At 42.7% G+C, this 20,606-nt stretch overlaps 1 protein-coding gene across 1 annotated transcript in view; it reads right to left on the bottom strand.

Annotated features, from left to right (window-relative positions):
- HIVEP2 (HIVEP zinc finger 2) overlaps positions 1–20,567 on the bottom strand; it is a 32,836-nt gene extending 12,269 nt beyond the window's left edge. The window contains exons 1-4 of the mRNA XM_088455376.1: positions 15,360–20,567; positions 12,033–12,184; positions 7,752–7,927; positions 1,422–1,523 (exon numbers count right to left, since the gene is read on the bottom strand). Coding sequence (XP_088311502.1) covers positions 1,422–1,523; positions 7,752–7,927; positions 12,033–12,184; positions 15,360–20,477 — 5,548 coding nt within the window. The 5' untranslated portion in view covers positions 20,478–20,567. The remainder of the gene's footprint in view (positions 1–1,421; positions 1,524–7,751; positions 7,928–12,032; positions 12,185–15,359) is intronic.
- Between the last annotated feature and the right edge of the window lie 39 nt (positions 20,568–20,606).

Here is a 20,606-nt window from a genome sequence, read left to right as displayed (position 1 = left end):
CGCAAACAGGCCCTGTGTCCTTTGTGCACCTCATGGTCTGTTTGTGCCAGAAAGGGGTCATGTGTCTTTATTTATATACAGAGAAGGCTTTATTCCTAGTAGTCCATGCATGTTTTTCTATTGTTTTCTAAATGCCAGAAAACAGATGAAAATGGTCGGTCAGACAAGTGTGTTAAATGTTTGATCTAAACAATTTCTTCAAACAACAGTTTTTGTCCATTTTCCGGCTTTTGGGAGCAAATTGCTGATTGTCATTTGCTTTCATACCTTACTGGATTTTCATTCCAACCAATCAACTAGTTGGATGGTTGGACAGAAAATCTTTAGGTGTGTACCCAGCTTTATAAATAAAGTTGTAAGGCTGAACATTGAATTTAACATTCAAACTTCATATGTGATTATTTCAAATTTAGGGAATTTCCTTATGTAATGTTGTGTTTTTTATTCAGACAGCAATGCTACAACAGTATTACACATTATTTTGCAATATACTGATTCAAGGGAGACCTGGGTTCAATTAGTCTAAACTTTGCTTAGGGGAATTCCAATGTGACCAAGCTGGATTTCCCTTCAAACCAACAAGAAATGATTTAAACATATGTTTTCAAGTGATCATGTGCCCAGGAACAGTTTGGTTTAAAAATTACAAAGGACAGACGGGAAGGAGTTAATAAAGTACATATTGAGGCTTATGTACAGTTGGAAGCTACTGTAGCACAATTTGCATTTTATTCCCTGCAAAAAATAGCTTTTCTTTCTTTTTCTAACTAGCAAAGACTCATATGCATCCCCGTCGCCATGCTGGCTGATACGCATTTAGCACTAGGACCCCATACACTTGGGGAGGCAGTGCGAGGGTTGGTGTAGAAATGTAACAAGCAAAAAACACATATTACTTTCAGGTGACACTGTCACACACTGGCACAACAATCAGCCCTGCCAGATCAGATCTAATGGAATAGGACTGTCTAGGGGGACAATTATGGGGAGTGCACATGAGACACTTGTCTGTCCATTTAGTAGTAGATAACCAATCTGACAAATCCAATAAAGACAACAGTATGTATAGGTAGCTTTACTACCGGGTTTCGTCTTACTAATCATTGCAGCTTTAAATTTATCTGCTAACTCGCTGAAATCTTGGGACTTTCAGAACTCCGCTCCATATTACGTTTGTCTCTAAAGGTCATGTATGAACTAAAGACAACCTGCGAATACGTTAACAACTGCACCCTATTTATGGAGCTAAACATGGCTTTGAAGGCCACGATGTCAGCATCCGCAGGAGGTGCAAAGGTATCACCAGCCAATGGGAATCTAATACACAGATTTGTAGTCTAAATGTATCTGTTGATGCAAAGCAGAAGTGTGGGCGATTCATTACACAGACACCGAAGAATAAAAATGAACTTGTGACATACCTGATTCTTCAGCTTCTGCATCATCTACAGATGTCATTGCTACTCCAAGCTCCAGGCACTTTTTCATGTGGGCTTTAGATTTCATATGTTTTGTCAGGTTTCCTACAAGAAGACAGGTAATCAGGATCAGTTAGCAGCAGTGTGTATGTTTCTTCAAGTAATTTACATAATCCAGTCTCCTTATACTATTTTGCAACTAGACTGTGGCACAACACATGCCATTAATTGCAGCCCTTCCAGGAGACAGTTCATTTAATGAGCAAGATGTAAAGGCCCCCATACATCAGCAATTGATTGCAGTAATCGTGCAATTTGCAATCGATTGTGTATAAAAATCTTTCCCTTTTTCAATCGATTGCAGATTGCAGAATTGCCACAATCGATTGAAAAAGGGAAAGATTTTTATACACAATCGATTGCAAATTGCACGATTGCTGCAATCAGTTGCTGATGTATGGGGGCCTTTAGATTCAGAAATATAGAATATATACTAACGAGACACTGCTGAGACAGGCCATTCTGATGATGCAAATTACGAGGCAATAAAATCGTTTTCTAAAAGCACAGAGTAGGATCATAAGCTGGAGTGGGAAATCTGGTATATATACATACAGTGCATCCGGAAAGTATTCACAACGCTTCACTTTTTCCACATTTCGTTATGTTACAGCCTTATTCCAAAATGGAATAAATTCATTTTTGTCCTCAAAATTCTACACACAATACCCCATAATGACAACCTGTAAAAAGTATTTTTGAGATTTTTGCAAATTTAATAATAAAAAAAACGAAGTAATCACATGTACATAAGTATTCACAGCCTTTGCCATGAAGCTCAAAATTGAGCTCAGGTGCATCCTGTTCCACTGATCATCCTTGAGATGTTCCTATAGCTTAATTGGAGTCTACCTGTGGTAAAATCAGTTGATTGGACATGATTATGAAAGGCATACACCTGTCTATATAAAGTCCCACACTTGACAGTGCATGTCAGAGCACAAACCAAGCATGAAGTCCAAGGAATTGTCTGCAGACCTCCGAGACAGGATTGTCTCGGCACAAATCTGGGGAAGGATACAGAAAAATATCTGCTGCTTTGAAGGTCCCAATGAGCACAGTGGCCTCCATCATCCGTAAATGGAAGAAGTTCGGAACCACCAGGACTCTTCCTAGAGTTGGACGGCCGTCTAAACTGAGCGATCGGGGAGAAGGGCCCTAGTCAGGGAGGTGACCAAGAACCCGATAGTCACTCTGTCAGAGCTACAGCATTCCTCTGTGGAGAGAGGAGAACCTTCCAGAAGGACAACCATCTCTGCAGCAATCCACCAATCAGGCCTGTATGGTAGAGTGGCCAGACAGAAGCCACTTCTTAGTAAAAGGCACATGGCATCCTGCTTGGAGTTTGCCAAAATGCACCTGAAGGACTCTCAGACCATGAGAGACAAATTGAACTCTTTGGCGTGAATGCCAGGCATTATGTTTGGAGAAAACCAGACACCGCTCATCACCAGGCCAATACCATCCCTACAGTGAAGCATGGTGGTGGCAGCATCATCATGTTGTGGGGATGTTTTTCAGCGGCAGGAACTTGGAGACTAGACAACAAGAGGGAAAGATGAATGCAGCAATGTACAGAGACATCCTGGATGAAAACCTGCTCCAGTGTGCTCTTGACTGGGGCAACGGTTCATCTTTCAGCTGTGTGCTGGGCTGCTGTGAGAGAGGAGGGGGCGTGCCGGGCCCCTCAGGAAGCCCGGGCCCGGGTAAACTGTACCCGCTCCCCCCTCACTCTCGGCGCCCCTGCTAGTATCCTGCAGTGCCCGGCGCCACCCAGTTCCCTGAGTAAAGTGGGCAGGCCGAAGACGCGATTTATGCTGAATCGCGTCATTGTAGCCACGTCCCCACTTTACAATGCCCCCTTCCCCCGGTGTGCCGACCTGGCTGCCCTCTACCAGAGTGGGCAGCCAGAATGTTGGCAAGTATGAGGTAACTGTGCATGTGGGTAAAACTATGTTGCACTGCTGGAGGGGCAGATGTAACATGTGCAGAGCGTTCAAACCTAAATATCAGGGTAAAGCTGCCCAGTATGGGAAACATGCAAAAGCAGCCAGTATTTACCCTGCATGCAAAATAAATAAATAAATAAATAAATGTATTTGCACCCCTTGCATTGCAGCATGGTCTACCAGGTGCAAAGTTACTTGCTCTTTTTGCTTGGCTTGCAACTCAAAATCAGGCCCTTTATGTTACCAACATGCTAAATGTTCCAATGATTCTGTAACATAAACTGTTGTTAGGATTTCATCAGTTACATAACTACCAGCAGGTATTATACGTGCTAAGGGGCCCCATTTTCTTGGCACTTGTGCTGCTCAATGACCCCATTCCCCTCTGAGTGCCCACAGTGAGTAGTATCATACTCTGCAACTGCTTATCAATATTGTAAGAGCACCAAAGTGACAAATCTGCACATCCAGGCTCCTCATAAAATAGGCAAATTCATCCTTCCGAAAGGAGAAAAAATCCTCATAAAATATTTAAGTTGAACTTTTTTCAAGGAGTTACATAGATAAAAATAACTTTTTCCATCTTCCCGTCCTCCCATAATAGTATTTTAATGGTATTGCCTATATGGCAATCCAGGGTTGCTAGAGTGGTACAGAGAGTACGTACTGTACGCCGCTAACCTCTCTGCTTTGAGTCTGCATGATAACGTCATTTATGTTGCTGTAGCTCCAGGTTATCATTCAGCTCCTCTGCTCCTGCATTGTGCTATTTTACAGTGCAAATTATACTGAATCGAGCATTGCTACATACAGTATAGTGTATGGTAGTTACAGCATGGTGACTACACGTAAAAGCTGAGCAGGGAGATCATAAAGTATATAGAATAAAAGTATTCATTGATGGATAGGGAATTAATAAGTCCAGCAGTCAGAAGGGAATTATTTTCAGTGTCATTTCCACAAGGGCCTTAATTCAGTAATGTAGAACAATGCTGGAGTTATAGTTGTATTACACTTCTTGTTACCTAATCTGCTTCATCTCCTCCCTTGAGCACTGGGTGCTGTTCCATGCTGTTTTACTTGTGTCTTTGCGATTTAAAAACCGGGGCTGCATGATGCTGTGTATTGGGAGTGAGAGCCAATCAGATGTCACAACCACAGTCAATAGATCTACTGTACATTAAAAAGGTCGACAATGTCTAGATAGATGTTCTTTAATATCTACCTAGCCAGAGTCCCAAGTCGGCCGTGCTTGTACAAATCACCGGAAAAATGGAGCAGAGGCCATTTTCCCAGCGATTTGCACATGCGCAGTAGACTCTGGCACATCGCCAGTCTACTCACTTGTGCCGACGGTTAGGGGGCCCAGATGGTGACTGCACACAGGCCCCCTCTTCTTTTAATACACCTCTACCGCTTTCATTTCTATATATGGCAGATACTGTTAATTGATTCTGTCAGTGACAGATGTGAAAAATATGAAATCTCAACTATGTGTTACAGACTGACGAGTGTGTCTGTTCCACAGATGTACACACTATTCTATAGAGATCACCTGGTGCCCCGCAGGGCATAAAATTAAGAAAATGTCATGTTTTACCCACAAATTACTATATTACATGCAAAGCCAAACTAAGATCATATTATGGCCCATACTGATTTCAAGAGCTTCAATGCAAATCCTTGTTTCAATTAATAAAGTCATCCCTGGACCAGTGGCATCAAATGGAAGTCATTCTCTCTGCAAATGAATGTATGTGAACACTAGCTATTAGGACTCCATCAATAATTAATGCAGCTTCGGATGGAGTGGGCCCGGGGGAGTCTGTGGGCCTTTACATTATTGATAAACTTGAAACTGACCCACTGAAAGGACAGTAAAAGCATACTCTTCTTTGAATGCCTCTCTATTATACTGCCTGTGTCATCTTTGTTTGCAGCGCTGCCCACATCAGTGCAGTTAGAAACATTGTACATGTCTACGCTGCAAGATCAGCAACATCTGTCAGGGAGGCTGATGACTGTGCAGCACTCTCACTGCAGACATGTTGGCATTATAGGAAGTCGTAGTCTACAGATCAGAATTTAATTATGCAAGGAGACTATAAGTCTCATATTCAAATCCCTGAACTATATAGGTTATCTAGGAACAAATATTTGGTTGCCGCAGACTAAATAAAAAATGACATGCCAATACAGGAAAACCAATACAGGTGATAGCATTTGGTCAGGTTTTGATCGTGGGCTTATGCAGGGCCAAAACTAGGATATTTGGCACCCCCCCAGGTAACTCCCCCATAGTAATGCCCCCTGCAGCAGTTCCCCTATAGTAATGCCATCTTCAGCAGTGCACCTATAATAATGTCCCCTGAGGTAATGCCCCTGTAGTAGTGCCCATATAGTAATGCCCCCATAGTGATGCCCCTGTAGTAGTGCCCACATAGTGATGCCCCTGTAGTAGTGCCCATATAGTAATGCCCCCATTGTAATGCCCCTTTCGTAGTGCCCATATAGTAATGCCCCTGTAGTAGTGCCCATATGGTAATGCCCCCAAAGTAATGTCCCTGTAGTAGTGCCCATATAATAATACCCCTGTAGTAGTGCCCATATGGTAATGCCCCTGTAGTAGTGCCAATATGGTAATACCCTCATAGTAACACCCATATAGTGCCGCTTAAACAAAAAAAACAATACCTACCTTAAACCCACTCCTACGTCTGCCGCCATCCAGTCTGCCCGGCTGCTCCCCGGAACTATGGGAGAGACGTGCCCATGGGGAGAGCCGGATGCTGGACTTCAGGAGAGAACTCCAGCCTCCGGCTACCGCGGCGCTGTCAGGAAGGAGTTGGGCGCCCGCTGGAGGACACTGGCGGCGGGTGCAGCGGTGCACCCGGTGCATGTGGACATCCAGCCCCCCTAGTTGCAGCCCTGGCTTATGAACTCCTCGGAAAGGAAATATTTATTGTATTTTTGTCCCTTTTAGGGGTGCTTTACTTTACAGATGCATGTGTCCTCATATACTATTGCTGTAGTTGCGCCAAACAGCCCTTCTGGGTGTGCCAAGCATGCTTTTTGCATCTTTTTCCGTGTGCACGTCTTTTTTTCACGCCAAGTTCCGTTGGGCCTCATATACAGGCTCAGAAGCACACTCATCTGACGCAGCTAAGATGCTTTCTTGGGCAAAATAAATGCTCAGTGCAAGCCGAGTCACATGGAACAGGGCGTCTCAAGCCACATGGGATATTGAGGCTAGATTTACAAAGCCACATCTGTTTGTTATATTAGTTTGTGGGAAGAGGCCCATGTGTAGTATGTGCAGTATTGGCCCCCTGTTCGTACGGACCCCGTCCTCTCTAGTGTCCGGCGCAGGTGAGTAGACTCTGGGACTGTACCAGAGTCTACTGGAAACATGTTCCCTTTTGATTTTTCTACTGTGCCATTTTCCTGGTGAGTTGTGAAGCTCCGCTAATGCGGGACTCCGGAAAGGTGAGTATTAAACATGGGTTCTGGGTGGGCAGTGTGGGCGCCCATTATAGATATGCCACTGTGTGGGACCCACTGTGAAACACTTTAAAATTACAAGCAAAAGTGGGTCAGAGCATGACATATCTTACAAGACAAAACTTAAGCTAATAAGGAAATGGTATCCAAATTCTCATTGAGGGAAAGAAAAATAATACTTTTGTACAAGTTACGACATACACACAGATCTAAATGCAGACCCAATCACTGTACAGTCAGATATATTGTAGATATGACTAAATACTTTGTAGACAAATCTGCCATACTGTACACCAGGTAATGTAGCACAGTGATTGGGCTGTGTGACAGGATCTGTCTTGATTGCATAGATTTCCCTTGGTCCATTTGGGCTGAAAGGATCAGATTTTCATCTGAGAGGATAAAGGCTTAAATGACCATTAGTTGACATAATCTGTCGATGTATGGCAATCTGACGGAGTAAACTGATTCTATTTTTATCTTTTTACTCCTATGATGGAACAATTGTATGTACATAATTGAGAATAAGAAAATCTCTTGCCTACAATAAAAAATTGAGAAATGGTGCTTTGAACAAACAGAATATTAAATACACTGCTTAAATTAGCATAAAACATAAATAACAGAACAACAAGACGTGGGTTCAATGACAAGGATACTGTCACCCATGTGAACCCTAATATAACTGCCAGGGATATTTGCATGTTATATAAAACCAAACAACACATTGAACTGTTTTATGCTTCTAGTACATTCAGAAACTTCTAGTACATTCAGAAACTTCTAGTACATTCAACATATTGATCAAAAGAGTAGAATGTACCTTTTGTTTTAAAGGCAAAATTGCACAGTTTGCACACGTAGGGCCGTACATCCGTGTGGGTGCGGATATGCTTCTTCAGCATGCTAGGTTTCTTACAGCGTATGCCACATTCTTCACATATATACTTTCCACGACCTCGTCCTCTCACATAAACATAGTCTTCATTGGATTTAAAACTGTTGGTGACAAAATTATAAACAAGTATTCACATTACTGTTCAATCTAATTGTCCGCTCTCCCTGAGGGAGATTTACAGATGTGTCCTTACACATCTTTGCTGCAGTCGCACCAAAGAGACCCTCTCGGCGCGCCAGGTCCCGTGAGACTCTGGCCTTGATTCAGTAGTGAACGCAGACTCACGGTTATCAGGAATCTGCACGTGCACAGGACCCATTCTGGGAGTGTGCAGAATGGGTCCTGCTCAATCGCACGCAAGCCCTTGAATGCCTCTGCCTGATTGACAGACAGAGGCATTTAAGGGGCGGTGCGGTGCAGCCGGAGTTCCCAGAAACAGGGGCGTGTCCGCCCCATTTTCTGGGAGTGGCCAGCCCCGAGACTGCGTGGACGTACGCAGTGTTCTGGGCTCACAAGTCGGCCAACCTGAGTAAGCTGAGGTTTACTCAGCTGTCCGCCTGACCGGCGCCGTCCACCATTGCGAATATCGGCCACCGATGGTCACGATGGTGATCCCAGCCTGCAACCTCCATTGCAGTGCTGGAATCGCAAATGCAGCAGTGGTATCATACACCTCCTGCTGCATTTGCGTTATTGCAAGGATGCCTGCGTGCAGCTTTGTAATTGCGATCCTTGCTGATTCACCCCCTCTGCTATCTCCTGGGTGTCTTTATTGTGCCTTTTTTTGTCAAAAATGCATCCAGGACGAACCAGCAGACTGTGCTGATTACTCTGATATGAAACTTATAGATCTGTGTGCAACTGAGTCTCTGAATCTGCATACAAAGTGCTACAATGTAGCTGCCGCAGCTTTTTTCATTGCAAGTTTTGATGTGCTTCATATACAGACTAGTTTTCACTCTAGGTCCGGCATGGGCAGAGAAAGGGCACATCTATGCGCGCTGCAAAGCGGACGTGGTCAAGGGAAAAGGGGGCATGTCTTTAGGATGCGTCCTCTTTTCATCATTCTTGGGTGAGTGGCCGGCACTTACGGACATGCCGGACTCCCCCCAATTGATAATGGGCGCATGCGCCCAGCATCTATTCACCGGCGGTGACCGCTACATTACAGTGATCCCCACGGCTAGCTGTTTTAGAGAGGCGCCGCTTAGGAGGGCATGGTGGTGTCTGCCCTTTAGAAATAAGGCAGGGCATGGCGCCCCGCTAAACAGCCTAGCGGGAACACTACAGACTCATGGGCACACAGATATACAAGTGTTGCATATCAAATTAATAGGCGCTTTTTTGACAAAAAAAAACCACCCGATGTTAGCAGAGTAGCAAGGGGACCTGGTGGCTTACTCACGCCTAGCGCTACATCATATATTGAGGTTAGATGCATGAGGACACATCTGTATCAAATCGTGGAGAGAGATAAAGTGGGAAGATAAAGTACCAACCAATCAGCTTCTAACTGTCACTTTGCAGGCTGTGCTAGAAAAATGAGTTAGAAGGTGGTTGGTTGCCATGAACGTTATCCACTTTACCTCTAAACTCTCGCCAAGATTTGATAAATCTTCCCCCTGTGTTTAAAAAGAAATGGCTTACACAAAACTAGTAATGTAACTGGAGGAGGCAGAAAACCTTTTTTTTTCATCTAATTATATCTACAATATTTTCTTGAACAAACCATTCACACCTTTATAAAGAGTAATAGCAATTCACTTAATAATGCAACAATGTATTTCTAGAAACTCATTAATTAAAATTTATTAACAAATAGTTTTGTTAATTGCTAGCAAAAAGACCTGGTATGATGCTTTATAACAGAAATAAACGGTTGTTGTATACATGTAACATAAAAGTAAATATTATTTAATTTTCAGAATGGAATTGACAGTAATATATTTGTGCCATGAACCCATTAATATAATGTAATTTTACTTGTAAAAACAATGTAATTTGTCAGCACAGCATATATAAGGATAATAATAATCATAATATAAAAACAAAATAGGCAGATATTTAATTGAATGTGCTGTTATTCTTTTAAAATCAATATAAATGCCAAATCTCTCCCACAAGAACACCTCAGTCTCAGAAAGGAGGCCAGGATTAATCCTCCGCCACAACTAATAAATGATTCAAACCAGGCTGGAATGACATCATTGCAGACTGTAGGCACACAATACATCCCACCACTTTTACCACCATACTTCTATACCAAAGAGTCCCTAAACTTGTCCTGTCACAGTGCAAAATATAATGACAGTCACAGTAGGTCTCATTCATTTCCGTCCTGATTTTGGATGACTGTTGATCAGGACGCTTGTTCTGATATGTGGGGGATTGCGAAGTGTTACACAGCCAATTGCATTTCACTACAAAAAATTCCCACCAAGGTGTGTGTGTCACAGCCTCAAATGATATATAGTTATCATAGTAACTCCCGAATCCAAGATTTCTCACATGCTGCCCCCCATTACTGGAATGTTCTCCCTTGTTCTATCATACTATCTCCTAGCCTGCATAGCTTCAAACAGGCGCTGAAAACCCACCTGTTCATAAAAGCATACAAGCCCATTGCTTAACTTTGTTGCCACAAAGTTCACCTCACCCTCTGTCATCCTCCATCTCCCCCACTCTTGCTACCTGCCCTCAGCTCCCCTGTGTTATCTGTGTGTCTCCACAAACTTTAGTATGTAAGCTCCTACGAGCAGGGCCCTCCTGTCTCATCATATACCATTCTTGCTCACCAGCTGCACTCATTTACATCCTCCTTGAACTCTCTGCCCTTCATCTTTGTCTTTCCTTTGCATCCTCTTGCAGTGGCTCTAAACCTGTTAGTTGCGCCCTAGCCTATGGGTACAGGCAGAGGCGTTTTAAGAGAGGAGGGGGACCGTGCGCAAACTGAGTGCGGACCCCTTCTTCTTTCCGGCAGTCCCATGGTGCAGCACTGGCAGCAGATTCTGTCTTAGTGCCAGAATCTACTGCGCATGCGCGAGTCACCGGGAAAATGGCCGCCGCCATTTTACCAGTGATTTTTGCTGCTCTGCGGCGCCAGTTATTACTAGGACTTTTAGTTAAGGTCAATTAAATTTGAATCAACAGATGTACATGTAATTCTAAAGTTATCACAAGCTGGTATAGTAAATATTACATTAAACAGTAGGCCATAAACCAAACTTACCTACTCTCCCGGAAGTTGCGGGAGGCTCCCAAATTTTCGGGTTGCCCGCCGCACCCCCAGAAGAGTGTCCGGAGCTCCTGCATCCCACCCACTCCTTAGTGAAGTAGGTAGGATGGGGAGATAATTACTGGGAATCGCAGCTCAGTATGGTGCGGGTGGGGCTAAATGACGCAGCAACGCATCATTTAGCCCCATCCCCTCCTCGCGGTTCTGCGATTTGCAGCATTGTACTGTGACGGGGGCAGGGCCTAATGACATAAGAGCCTGGCCTCGCCCCCCTAAGAGGCCAGCTGCGTCTCCTCTCCAGGCTTGTCTCTGAGAGGAGATATAAAATGTCGCCATGTATGCCATAAACCCATTCCATATAAATCCACTATAAATCTACATGAACCTACAATAAAGTGTAATGAGACATGAAATAAAGATACTAGAAAAGTTTTCTGTCATTTATGGCAACTGAACAAAACAGAAGAGTGTTTCAACATATCCAGTAAACTAAGAAAAGAAGTTGCAGATTACGATGAAGCACTATATTATGCAAATAGTAGTACTCATGAACTTCCACAGACAAGTAGTTATGCTTCTGCAAGCAATATATTACTGAACAGAAAAAGGCAACACACAGGGAGCTGTGTTATCCCAAGGGGCAGGTACAATGCAAGCCAGAGATAGTGGCCTTTGGGTTCTCTTAGTCTTTACACAACCACAATGTACATCTGTTGTTTTATCCATACTAGTTTACCAGAAGATGTTGGTTGCCTGATTTATATTTATAAACATATAGTAGTTAACATGTCCTTTCATAATGAACCAACTTGCATTTAAGAAATGTAGTTCTAATAATCTTAAATCATATGCTGGAAACTTCTGTTAATAAAACTGTGGCACAGATATTCCAATATTCCCGATGTAGAGAAAGATAACTGCATATCCAACAGGTCCTTTTACTTACAATAAATAAATGATTGTTATCTTACCCTCCTTCAAATATTTTAATCCGTATTGGTTCTGTTTGTTTAGCTGTCATTTCTTTCTCTCCATGACTTTCTCCCTTTGTCCTCTCTTTGCTGTTTCCTGCCGTCTTCTTTTCAAGTTTACTGCTAACCAGGAGGGACCGCTCAGGTTTCATCTAAGTCATAAAATAAATAACAGGAAAGTTGTTGTATGCTCTCTAAACTCTCTCAGTGCCATATAGGAGTGCTCACTGAGCCTGTAGTATCTGATGAGCTGGATCAGTGGTAAGCAACACGTGGTCACTGGCCCTCAAGGCAGATGCACTATACAGAAAGAATTGCTTTCCTGAGAGCTAAGCCCGTGTTGAGCTATGCGGCATTGTGCCTGATGCAGAGATGTACGCAATTAAATGCATTGCCAATGTTCACATAGCCGAGACATTATTTGCAACTGTCCATGTGCGAAAAGTCCTGAAAAGCCCTGCAAAGTATGCGTTACACAGAGTTTATGCACAAACAAGCTGTTAGGACTGGGACAGACGGTGGGACTGGGACAGATAAGGGGCGGCAAAGTGATTGGGGTGTCTGAGTGGTGGCCTGAAGTAAACACAAAATTAGTCTGTCTCATGAACATGTTCATAGTCGCAGCCACGGCGCATAGTCGCAGCCACATAGGCATGCACTGCCATAGTGTTGATGGTGCACGCGATGTTGTGCCGATGTTGGCTTGTCAAGAATCACTAATGTAGTTACAGAGTGCAGAGAGGCTGAAAGTGGGCGCCTCAGGGCTTGCTCATACAGACACAGGCTACTACACAAGGAGAAGGCTGAAACTAGCATTTGCATATTATCGCAGCCCACTTCTTTATCAGGCCCAGTAAGTGCAAAGCCCCACAATTTGTCACATGACATTTTGGTAATAGGATGTTACGTTTTGTTTCTAAACCACAAATTGAAACAAATATACCATAACTTATCATCTTCTGTAGGCAACAAGTACAGATTTAGAACAAAATAATCATAACCCACTGTTTATACAAATATTATATTCTGCTGTTTATACATAAAATACATGTTAATATATTGATAATATCTGTAAATAATATATATAAAATACACATTAATGACCAATCTCCATTGAAGCTTTTGTAAAAAATATTTGATTGGAAAGCATTCATTGTACTACTTCCTGCAAGCCGCATCCACAGACTCAAGTATTGCTGTGGACCTCACTGTCATGCATGGGATGGAGGCAGCATTGGAGCCAACTCTGTGGATGATGTGGGTGCTTGAGTTTTTTCCTCCATTTTTATTTTTATATATCAATATGCTCTCAAAAATTCTGTCCAGGCCTACAGTAAATGTAAGGTGCTTAAATTAGAAGTATGGAACACAGAGCCCATATACTTTTATTTATGTCATCTTCATCTTGTGCCCATATCCCAACAGTAGGTAAACCACTATGTTTTATAAAATGTAAAATGTCTGACACGTGAGCATTAGAAATAGAAAATTCCCGTCTCTGCTTCTAAGAAAAAGTCGCAGGACCATTGTAACGAAACGCGGCGGACGTGGCCATTACAGTGACGGCTGCCCGAGTTACATACTGTGGAACCGGCGGCTGCTTATAACTAATCCGTCCTTTGCCCGAGCTCATGTTTTGCGGGCAGGATGAGTGGCACTACTCTCTTTTCAGAGTGACAAGCAGTTGAGTGCATTTAATCTCCTCCCCGCCGGGCTCCCGGCTTGCTGGCAGTTGGGCAGTAATATCCTGCTTTCACAACAGCTCCTGCCAGACCGGCTGTTTTTACATTGCCTTGGAGGGTGAGATCTTCAGCCTGATGTACAGGTATTATACTGTCCTTTATTATGAAGAACATTATTCTGGCTTGGATAAGGCATTCATGTGTCTGCAGACCCTGGTGATATAGTTATTATTATGGTTTAGCTGACACAGTGTCAAAACCACCCCAATTATCAAGCTGGTTATTATCATGGATATATCAAATGGTTCGCTTTAAGAACTTATGTACATAGTAGCTTTGCTTCTGTAACTAACTGACTTTTGCAACTGCTACTACTAAGTGCAAATCTTATTAGTTATTATCTCCAAGGACACATCAACCACTTTTGCTTCAGAATATATACTACGAACCTGTTCCTGCTATTAACTCATTGTTGCATGTGTTACTAACCTATTACTCACAGCCATGACCAGCCTAACTCCAGTCATATTTTATTATAAACCTTCTGTACTGCATCTCTTTAGATGTGTTCATTTGCTTAAATGTTTTTTTTCATATGTTTTAATAAATATTATTGTTAATACAGAATATAGTTGCTTATAGTATATTGCATGAGAAAACCAGTGCTACTGTACTAGTTCCTTATTTCCTTTTCCTGCTTCTAAGAAACCTGTCAAATCCCTTTATGCTTCAGTTACAGGAGGACTAAACTAAATATATGGAACAACAGAAACCCTGTTGAAAGTGTTATTACTAAGGGCAGCCTATAACATGCACATACAGTATAGTATAGTCTGTTACTGCCAATAATAAATCTGAGCACTAGGTAATGTTAAAGTGCCAATGATCTGATTTCTACTTTTATATTTTGGAAATGGACATTAGTATTTCTATTAATAATTATTTAGAATAGGAAAAAATGTACATTGCTATAATTTTCAAACCAAATTATGGCCCTCACTCAGAGCCGTACGCTCTGAGCAGAGCGCACGCTCTGAATGAGGGCCGGCCTCCATGAAAATGGAGCGTCCTCTCGGACGCTCGTATAGCTGTGGGTCACCACCCACAGGCTATACGAGCGTGCAGTTTGATGGCCGCGATGGTCTTGACCATCGCGACCATCGAAACTGCGAGCCGGAGCCTACGGTTGAGGTTTTCAACCGCAAGCTCCGGAGTGATTTTGGCTCTATCAGAGCCAAAATCACTCCCACTGACATCACTAGTGATGTCAGTGGGCCGGCTTCTGACGGGAGGCGTTCCCGTGGGAACGCCCCCGTCAGGGAGGCACGCCCCCGGCACGCCTACCAAAGGGGGCGTGCTGTCAATCAACATCGACAGCACGCCCCCTTTGATCAGACACAACGAGCGAAGGACTTTCCTTCGCTCGTCGCGTCTGGCGCATGCGCACGACGGAGCTCCCTCCGTCGTGCGCATGCTCAGTCCAGAACATCGACCCACTTGCGAGCGGACAGCCGCTCGCGAGTGGGTCTGAATCAGGCCCAATATTCGCTATTATTGATAGACATCTGTATGTTGCCTGATAATATGGCTAGGTACCTTTACATCTCTAACAAGCTACAAAAATACTGTTGTATGATTGTATTACCTGTGCAAACTGCAGTTTCCATACACTTGAAGAAGTTAGTTTGCCAGCCCCAGATCTATGCATAGCAGCCATGGTGTAGATTTCTAGTGCATTCTTTTGCTTGGATTTCAGAAGTGCTAATGATGTTCTTGTACTGAGCCCTGCAGGGTTGGGATTGCAAGAACTAATACACCACGCAGCATAAACAGATGACTTTAATGATTCCTGTTCTGTGTGGCTAGGCTTGGCATAATTGAGAAAACACCAGCTAACAGTGGTAGTAGTTCGTAGACTGGGAAACTGAGGGATATGCTGAACTTCTGATCGATCTTTTATTAATATACTTGAAGTTCCTTCAGCTGCACAGGTTCTCTCTGGCACCTGCATTAGAATTCCTACAGACAGATTTTTGTTTGTAAGTGGCTCATCCTCAAGAATTTCACCTGTTGTCCTCTGCGGGCTTAAGCTCATGTCTGAAGCAGTATCCTCATTATAAAATTCATCTGGTGACATTCGCCCCTCTGGAGCATCACCGCACTTACTCTCGGGCAACGATGTTTCCACACAAGATGATGTGCTGAGTGGTGAATTTGACAATGATGGTGATGGAGTTTGTGCGACAGAAGTAAGTCCGTCCTTTTGCTCCGTGGTGCGACCTTGTCTCACCAACTGAGGCTTTGAGGTTCTTGACAAATCTTTTTTTATGTCAGAATTAGTAAGTTCTACTGCACTTAGTTCTTTAACAATTTGTCCATACATCTTTTCCTCCTTCACTCTTTTCTGCTGCTTTGTTTCCATGAAAAGTTCTAAACTACTTGCAGGGGAAAGCACACGTTTGCCACCCCCAAAAGTAGATGCACTGTCAGAGGTGGACACCAAGCATAATGGGATTGCAGAGTCTAAGCCCAGTGGCAATGTACGTGGCACTTTCCACAGAGGATATTGTTCCAGATCACCACAAGGTGCTAGCATATGAGCAATGTTGAATCCCATATCTCTCATAGATGCGTTTGTTGCCATTATCCTTTGTGATGTACTTCCATCCACTTTACAAATGACTATGGAAGGGCTATGGGTTTGTGAGTGTGTAACAAGAATTTGTGAAATGCTAGTGTACATAACACTTCCATATGATGGCACATGTGTCTCAATTCTAACTGGAACTACAGGCCCTGCCAGAGCTTGAAGAGAGCCAACTCTTGGTAAGACAGATAATTGCTGGTCAGAAGAGGAGTCACTTGATCCACCACTGTGATCTCTATGTAGTTTTGAAAGACTATTTTTAGATTTCTTAGATGATGAGGATGATGTCTCTAAGTATGGCTGATAGCCTTTTTCCATACTATGCAGATAATTAAGAGGTTTACATGCAATAGGATCTTGAGTATCAAGGTAATAGGAAGAGTGCAATTCAGAGCTGGCAGATGGTTTAAAATATGTATTTTGCAAATGATGTTGGAAATGTCTTTGCAAAGGATCTATGCAAGATGGCCACAAAAGAGGATGATGAGCTGGCATTTGAGCCATGCATACAGAAGTGTAAGGTATCTGAAATGTATTGTGAACTGGTGGATATAACATTTTCTCAGGCTGTGTAAATGAATGCTGCTGTTCTAGCAAATGTCTCTTGGGGACATAAGAGGACTGAGGTCCCCCAGGATTTCTTACTGTATCATGGCTAGTAAAGGACTGTTGTGAATAATGAGATGAGGTACATGTAGGTTGTGCAGAGGTGACAACAGCTAGATTTCCAGCTTCATCAGGAAGATTTGTGGAAATTGACATTGAAGATGAAGGAGAATGCTGCCAAGCAATCTGTGATGACTTACGACTGCTATATGTTTGATCAGATTGTTCTTGATTTCCAAGTTCTTGCTCTGTCTGAGTATTTTCAGGGAAACCACTAAAAGAAGCTTGACGAACAAGAAAGCATTTCTTCCGTTCACGGGCTGGAGACAAAGTTGTAGTGATGGCACCTGGGACTGAGGCATGAGTTAGATTTCCATAGTCAAAAGACTTACTTCGAATTTCAGGGATTTCAGTTAGACTAGGACATGGTATTTGCTCAGAAGAAGAGCGTCTCATTTCTTTCTGATGGTGGTGGCTAGGTACGGAAAGGGAATAAACTCCAGGTGGAACAGTTAAGAACTCTGGGGGCCTTCCAATTTCATCCTGCTTAGTAGGGACTATAGATTTAATGATTTCTTCTCTCTCAAAAGACATTGAAAAGCTTGAGCTGTGGGACAAATTACTCTCCTGACTTGGGCTACGAGAAAGACTTGTACCTGTTGACTCAAAGCTGGATTCTCCAGATGAATTCTCCATATCAGCCAAACGAAGACGTTTCTTTTTTGGAGGCAATTTCTCTGCAGGAAGTTGTGAAAGAGTTTCACTTCTTTGGGGCCATTGGAATTCTTCTGGTGGCTTTTCAGGCTCTTTAACAGGAATCTCTGGCTCTTTCTCAGGTTTGTCTGGTTCCTCTGTAACACGAATCTCAGGTACAGTGATATTGTGTTGGCGAACCAGTTTGGGTGGCATATGATATGTAGATTGTTGGGGGTGTTGAGATGGAGAAGGCCTGCCTGTTGATTCAATAATATCTGGTGCCTGAGTCCAGTCTGGACTCATAGAGGACATTGTATTTCCATTGTCACAAGTCTCAGAAGGTGAGCAGGCTTTATCTGACTGGCTAGTTAGAAGTTCTGTTGACTCAGACCTTTCAAAAGAGTTAGGTCTGCTCAAAGAGTTAGTATGTTGAATGACTGATATGACATTACCAGGAGGTTTCCTACTGATTATGTCTGTTAATTTATCTGTGTCTGAAGAGGACTCATCTAATAACGGTACAGGACTGTCCATTTGTTGATGTGATCTACAAATGTCAAAACGGTCTTGTGGCCCACTGTATATATACTCTTGCCCTCCAATAGAAAATCCAACCCTTGGAGATTCTTGACTCTGAGATTTTAAATCAGAATCCAAGATGACAGGACTGCCTGCTGAGCTGCTTACTGCACTACAAGGCATAGAAACATCTTCCTCATCTCCAACACTCTTCTCTTTCCTGCGCTTTCTGTTTTCAATCATTGTTCCAAACCGATGGGGTGAAGGAGCTGTAACATCTATAAAGTATTCAGCTCCTGGTTTCATGCCACCTATGTACTGCCTATCTCTATATCCCTGTTTGTGAGCATCATGTTCATCCCACCTTTTGTGATGCATTCCTGAGACATGGTATTCATACACTGAAGATATTTTCTTTTCTTTTGAAGAAAGAGATGTCTCATGCATTGTTTTCCTGCAGTAGGCAGCAGCTGCATTTTTAGACATTCTCGTATATGCATCAAAATCAGAGTGACCTTCTAAGACCAATGGTAACTCAAAAGCACCTTGCCTCCTAAGCAGTCGTTGATGAGGAATACCTGTTGTACCTGGATAAAATACATCATCAGAACCTGTTATGCATTCATCAAATGAGTGACTTCCTCTTATAGATGGAGGGATGCTTAAACTTGCTCCAGAAGATGTTGGCATTGAGTTGCTTCTTATAAGTGGTGATGTATCCCCGGAAGCATCTAGAAGTAATGCTGTTTGGCCCTGCTGCATTTCTGGATATACTTTAGAGTCACTTTCAACAGAGTCTGCAATAAGGTGTGATTTTTGCAATTCAGAAGAATGAATGCCAGATAACCTTGTCTTTATACTTTTTAACTTGCTATGTTCTAAAAATCCTTCCCTCTTTGTCATGAACTGTGAGATGTGTTCTTCAATCATACTGGCATTGACAATTGATATGTTGGCTTCTTGACTTTGTAGTGAAGATCTGGGGCTCAGTCTACAGTATTTACCAAAAATAATTTCTTCATAAGAGGTTGCATTGGTATTTGGAGGGCTTATATTCTGCTCTGCACTTTCTGAACGTGAAAAGTAACCCGAATCTGTGCTTCCTTTACTATGTGGGCTCAAAAGATTTAAGGACTTCTCTGAGTCATGCCCTTTCTTTTCCGTAAGTTTTAGTGCAAGTTTTTGCCTGGCAGTATGTGGTTCATCACTTTTTCCACTTATTGATGGGCTGTGCATTAAATCAGATGCCACATAATGAGAGCTTTCACTTGGTATATGAATGCCTCTTTTTGGGACTATCAGAATTGGCACTTTTATAGAGCCTCCTAAAGATTCTTCTGAAGTATGGAAACCTGTATCTAAATATTCCCCACCTCTAACACCAATATCAACTGGAATTTGTGAAATGGGGCTCAATTTTTCAGAGTCTTCAACTAATAACAATGTCTCTTCATCAGTGTCTGTGCTCTGTTCTCCATCAGAATGTATTTCAGTTTCTACGTCAATGCAGGATGCCTCTAAATCTAACTTGGAAACAGCAGAGTCTGTAAAAGGAACTAACCCAGCTTTAATGGCATGTGCATGTGACTTCCTGTGCTTATATAAGTTGCTTTTTGTTTTGAAGGAGAAACCACAGGGTACACATGGGTATGGACGCTCTCCCGTGTGAGATCTTATATGTTTCTTCAGCACGCTTGGTTTGGCACAAGCCCGTGTACAATACGGACATATATACTTGCCAGGTTTTTTGGGCTTTTGCTCCTTTTTGTATGTGTCTTCTGTCTGTTCAATAGATTTTTGTGAATATTGGCTGTATGAAGATGCAAGTGCTGAAAACTTCTTCCTGGAGAATGATGCACTGTGTCCATGCATTCGAAAGAATAAGTCTTCTGAAGGAACAGGCAAGTGACTATGATAAGGGTAGGCATGCCCTTCAAGACTCTGGTGAGGCTTCATGCTGTGCACTAACCTTTGTGGGTGAAGAGTGTGTTGGGGAAAAGAAAGTGAGTGCCGATGAGTATAGGAGCCAGAACGCTTCTGTGTATATTGCTTTTCTGGCAATTGCGGGGTAGTTTCATTTTGTGATCCTGCTTTCAAAGAGCTATAATGCTGTACTGATGCTGAGTTTATATTATGCTCAGGATTAACTTGCGGCTGCCTTTCTACTTCTTGACTGTCAAAAGTGCTCATTGTAACAATGGCTGGATTCTCTTGTCTCCATCTGCTTGATACTTTGTCAGATTCTCCACACCTTGAGGTAGTTTCTTGCCCTAATACAGTGTCTCCTGAGTCCATTTTGATTCACTTGGTCTTCAGTGTTAGCTTACTTTAATGCTATACAGACACATGGAGTGTGACTGACTTCGCTCGTTAAATCAGTGTCACTCCCATTTTCACCATAGTTCTTTTCAAGTCAGCTACTTT

This window comes from Taudactylus pleione, unplaced genomic scaffold (genome assembly GCF_031769625.1).
Source record: "Taudactylus pleione unplaced genomic scaffold, aTauple2 ptg000006l, whole genome shotgun sequence".
Classification (NCBI taxonomy): Eukaryota; Metazoa; Chordata; class Amphibia; order Anura; family Myobatrachidae; genus Taudactylus; species Taudactylus pleione.
The sequence above is the reverse complement of the archived record's forward strand: the minus strand, read 5'-3'. Positions and strand labels throughout refer to the sequence as shown.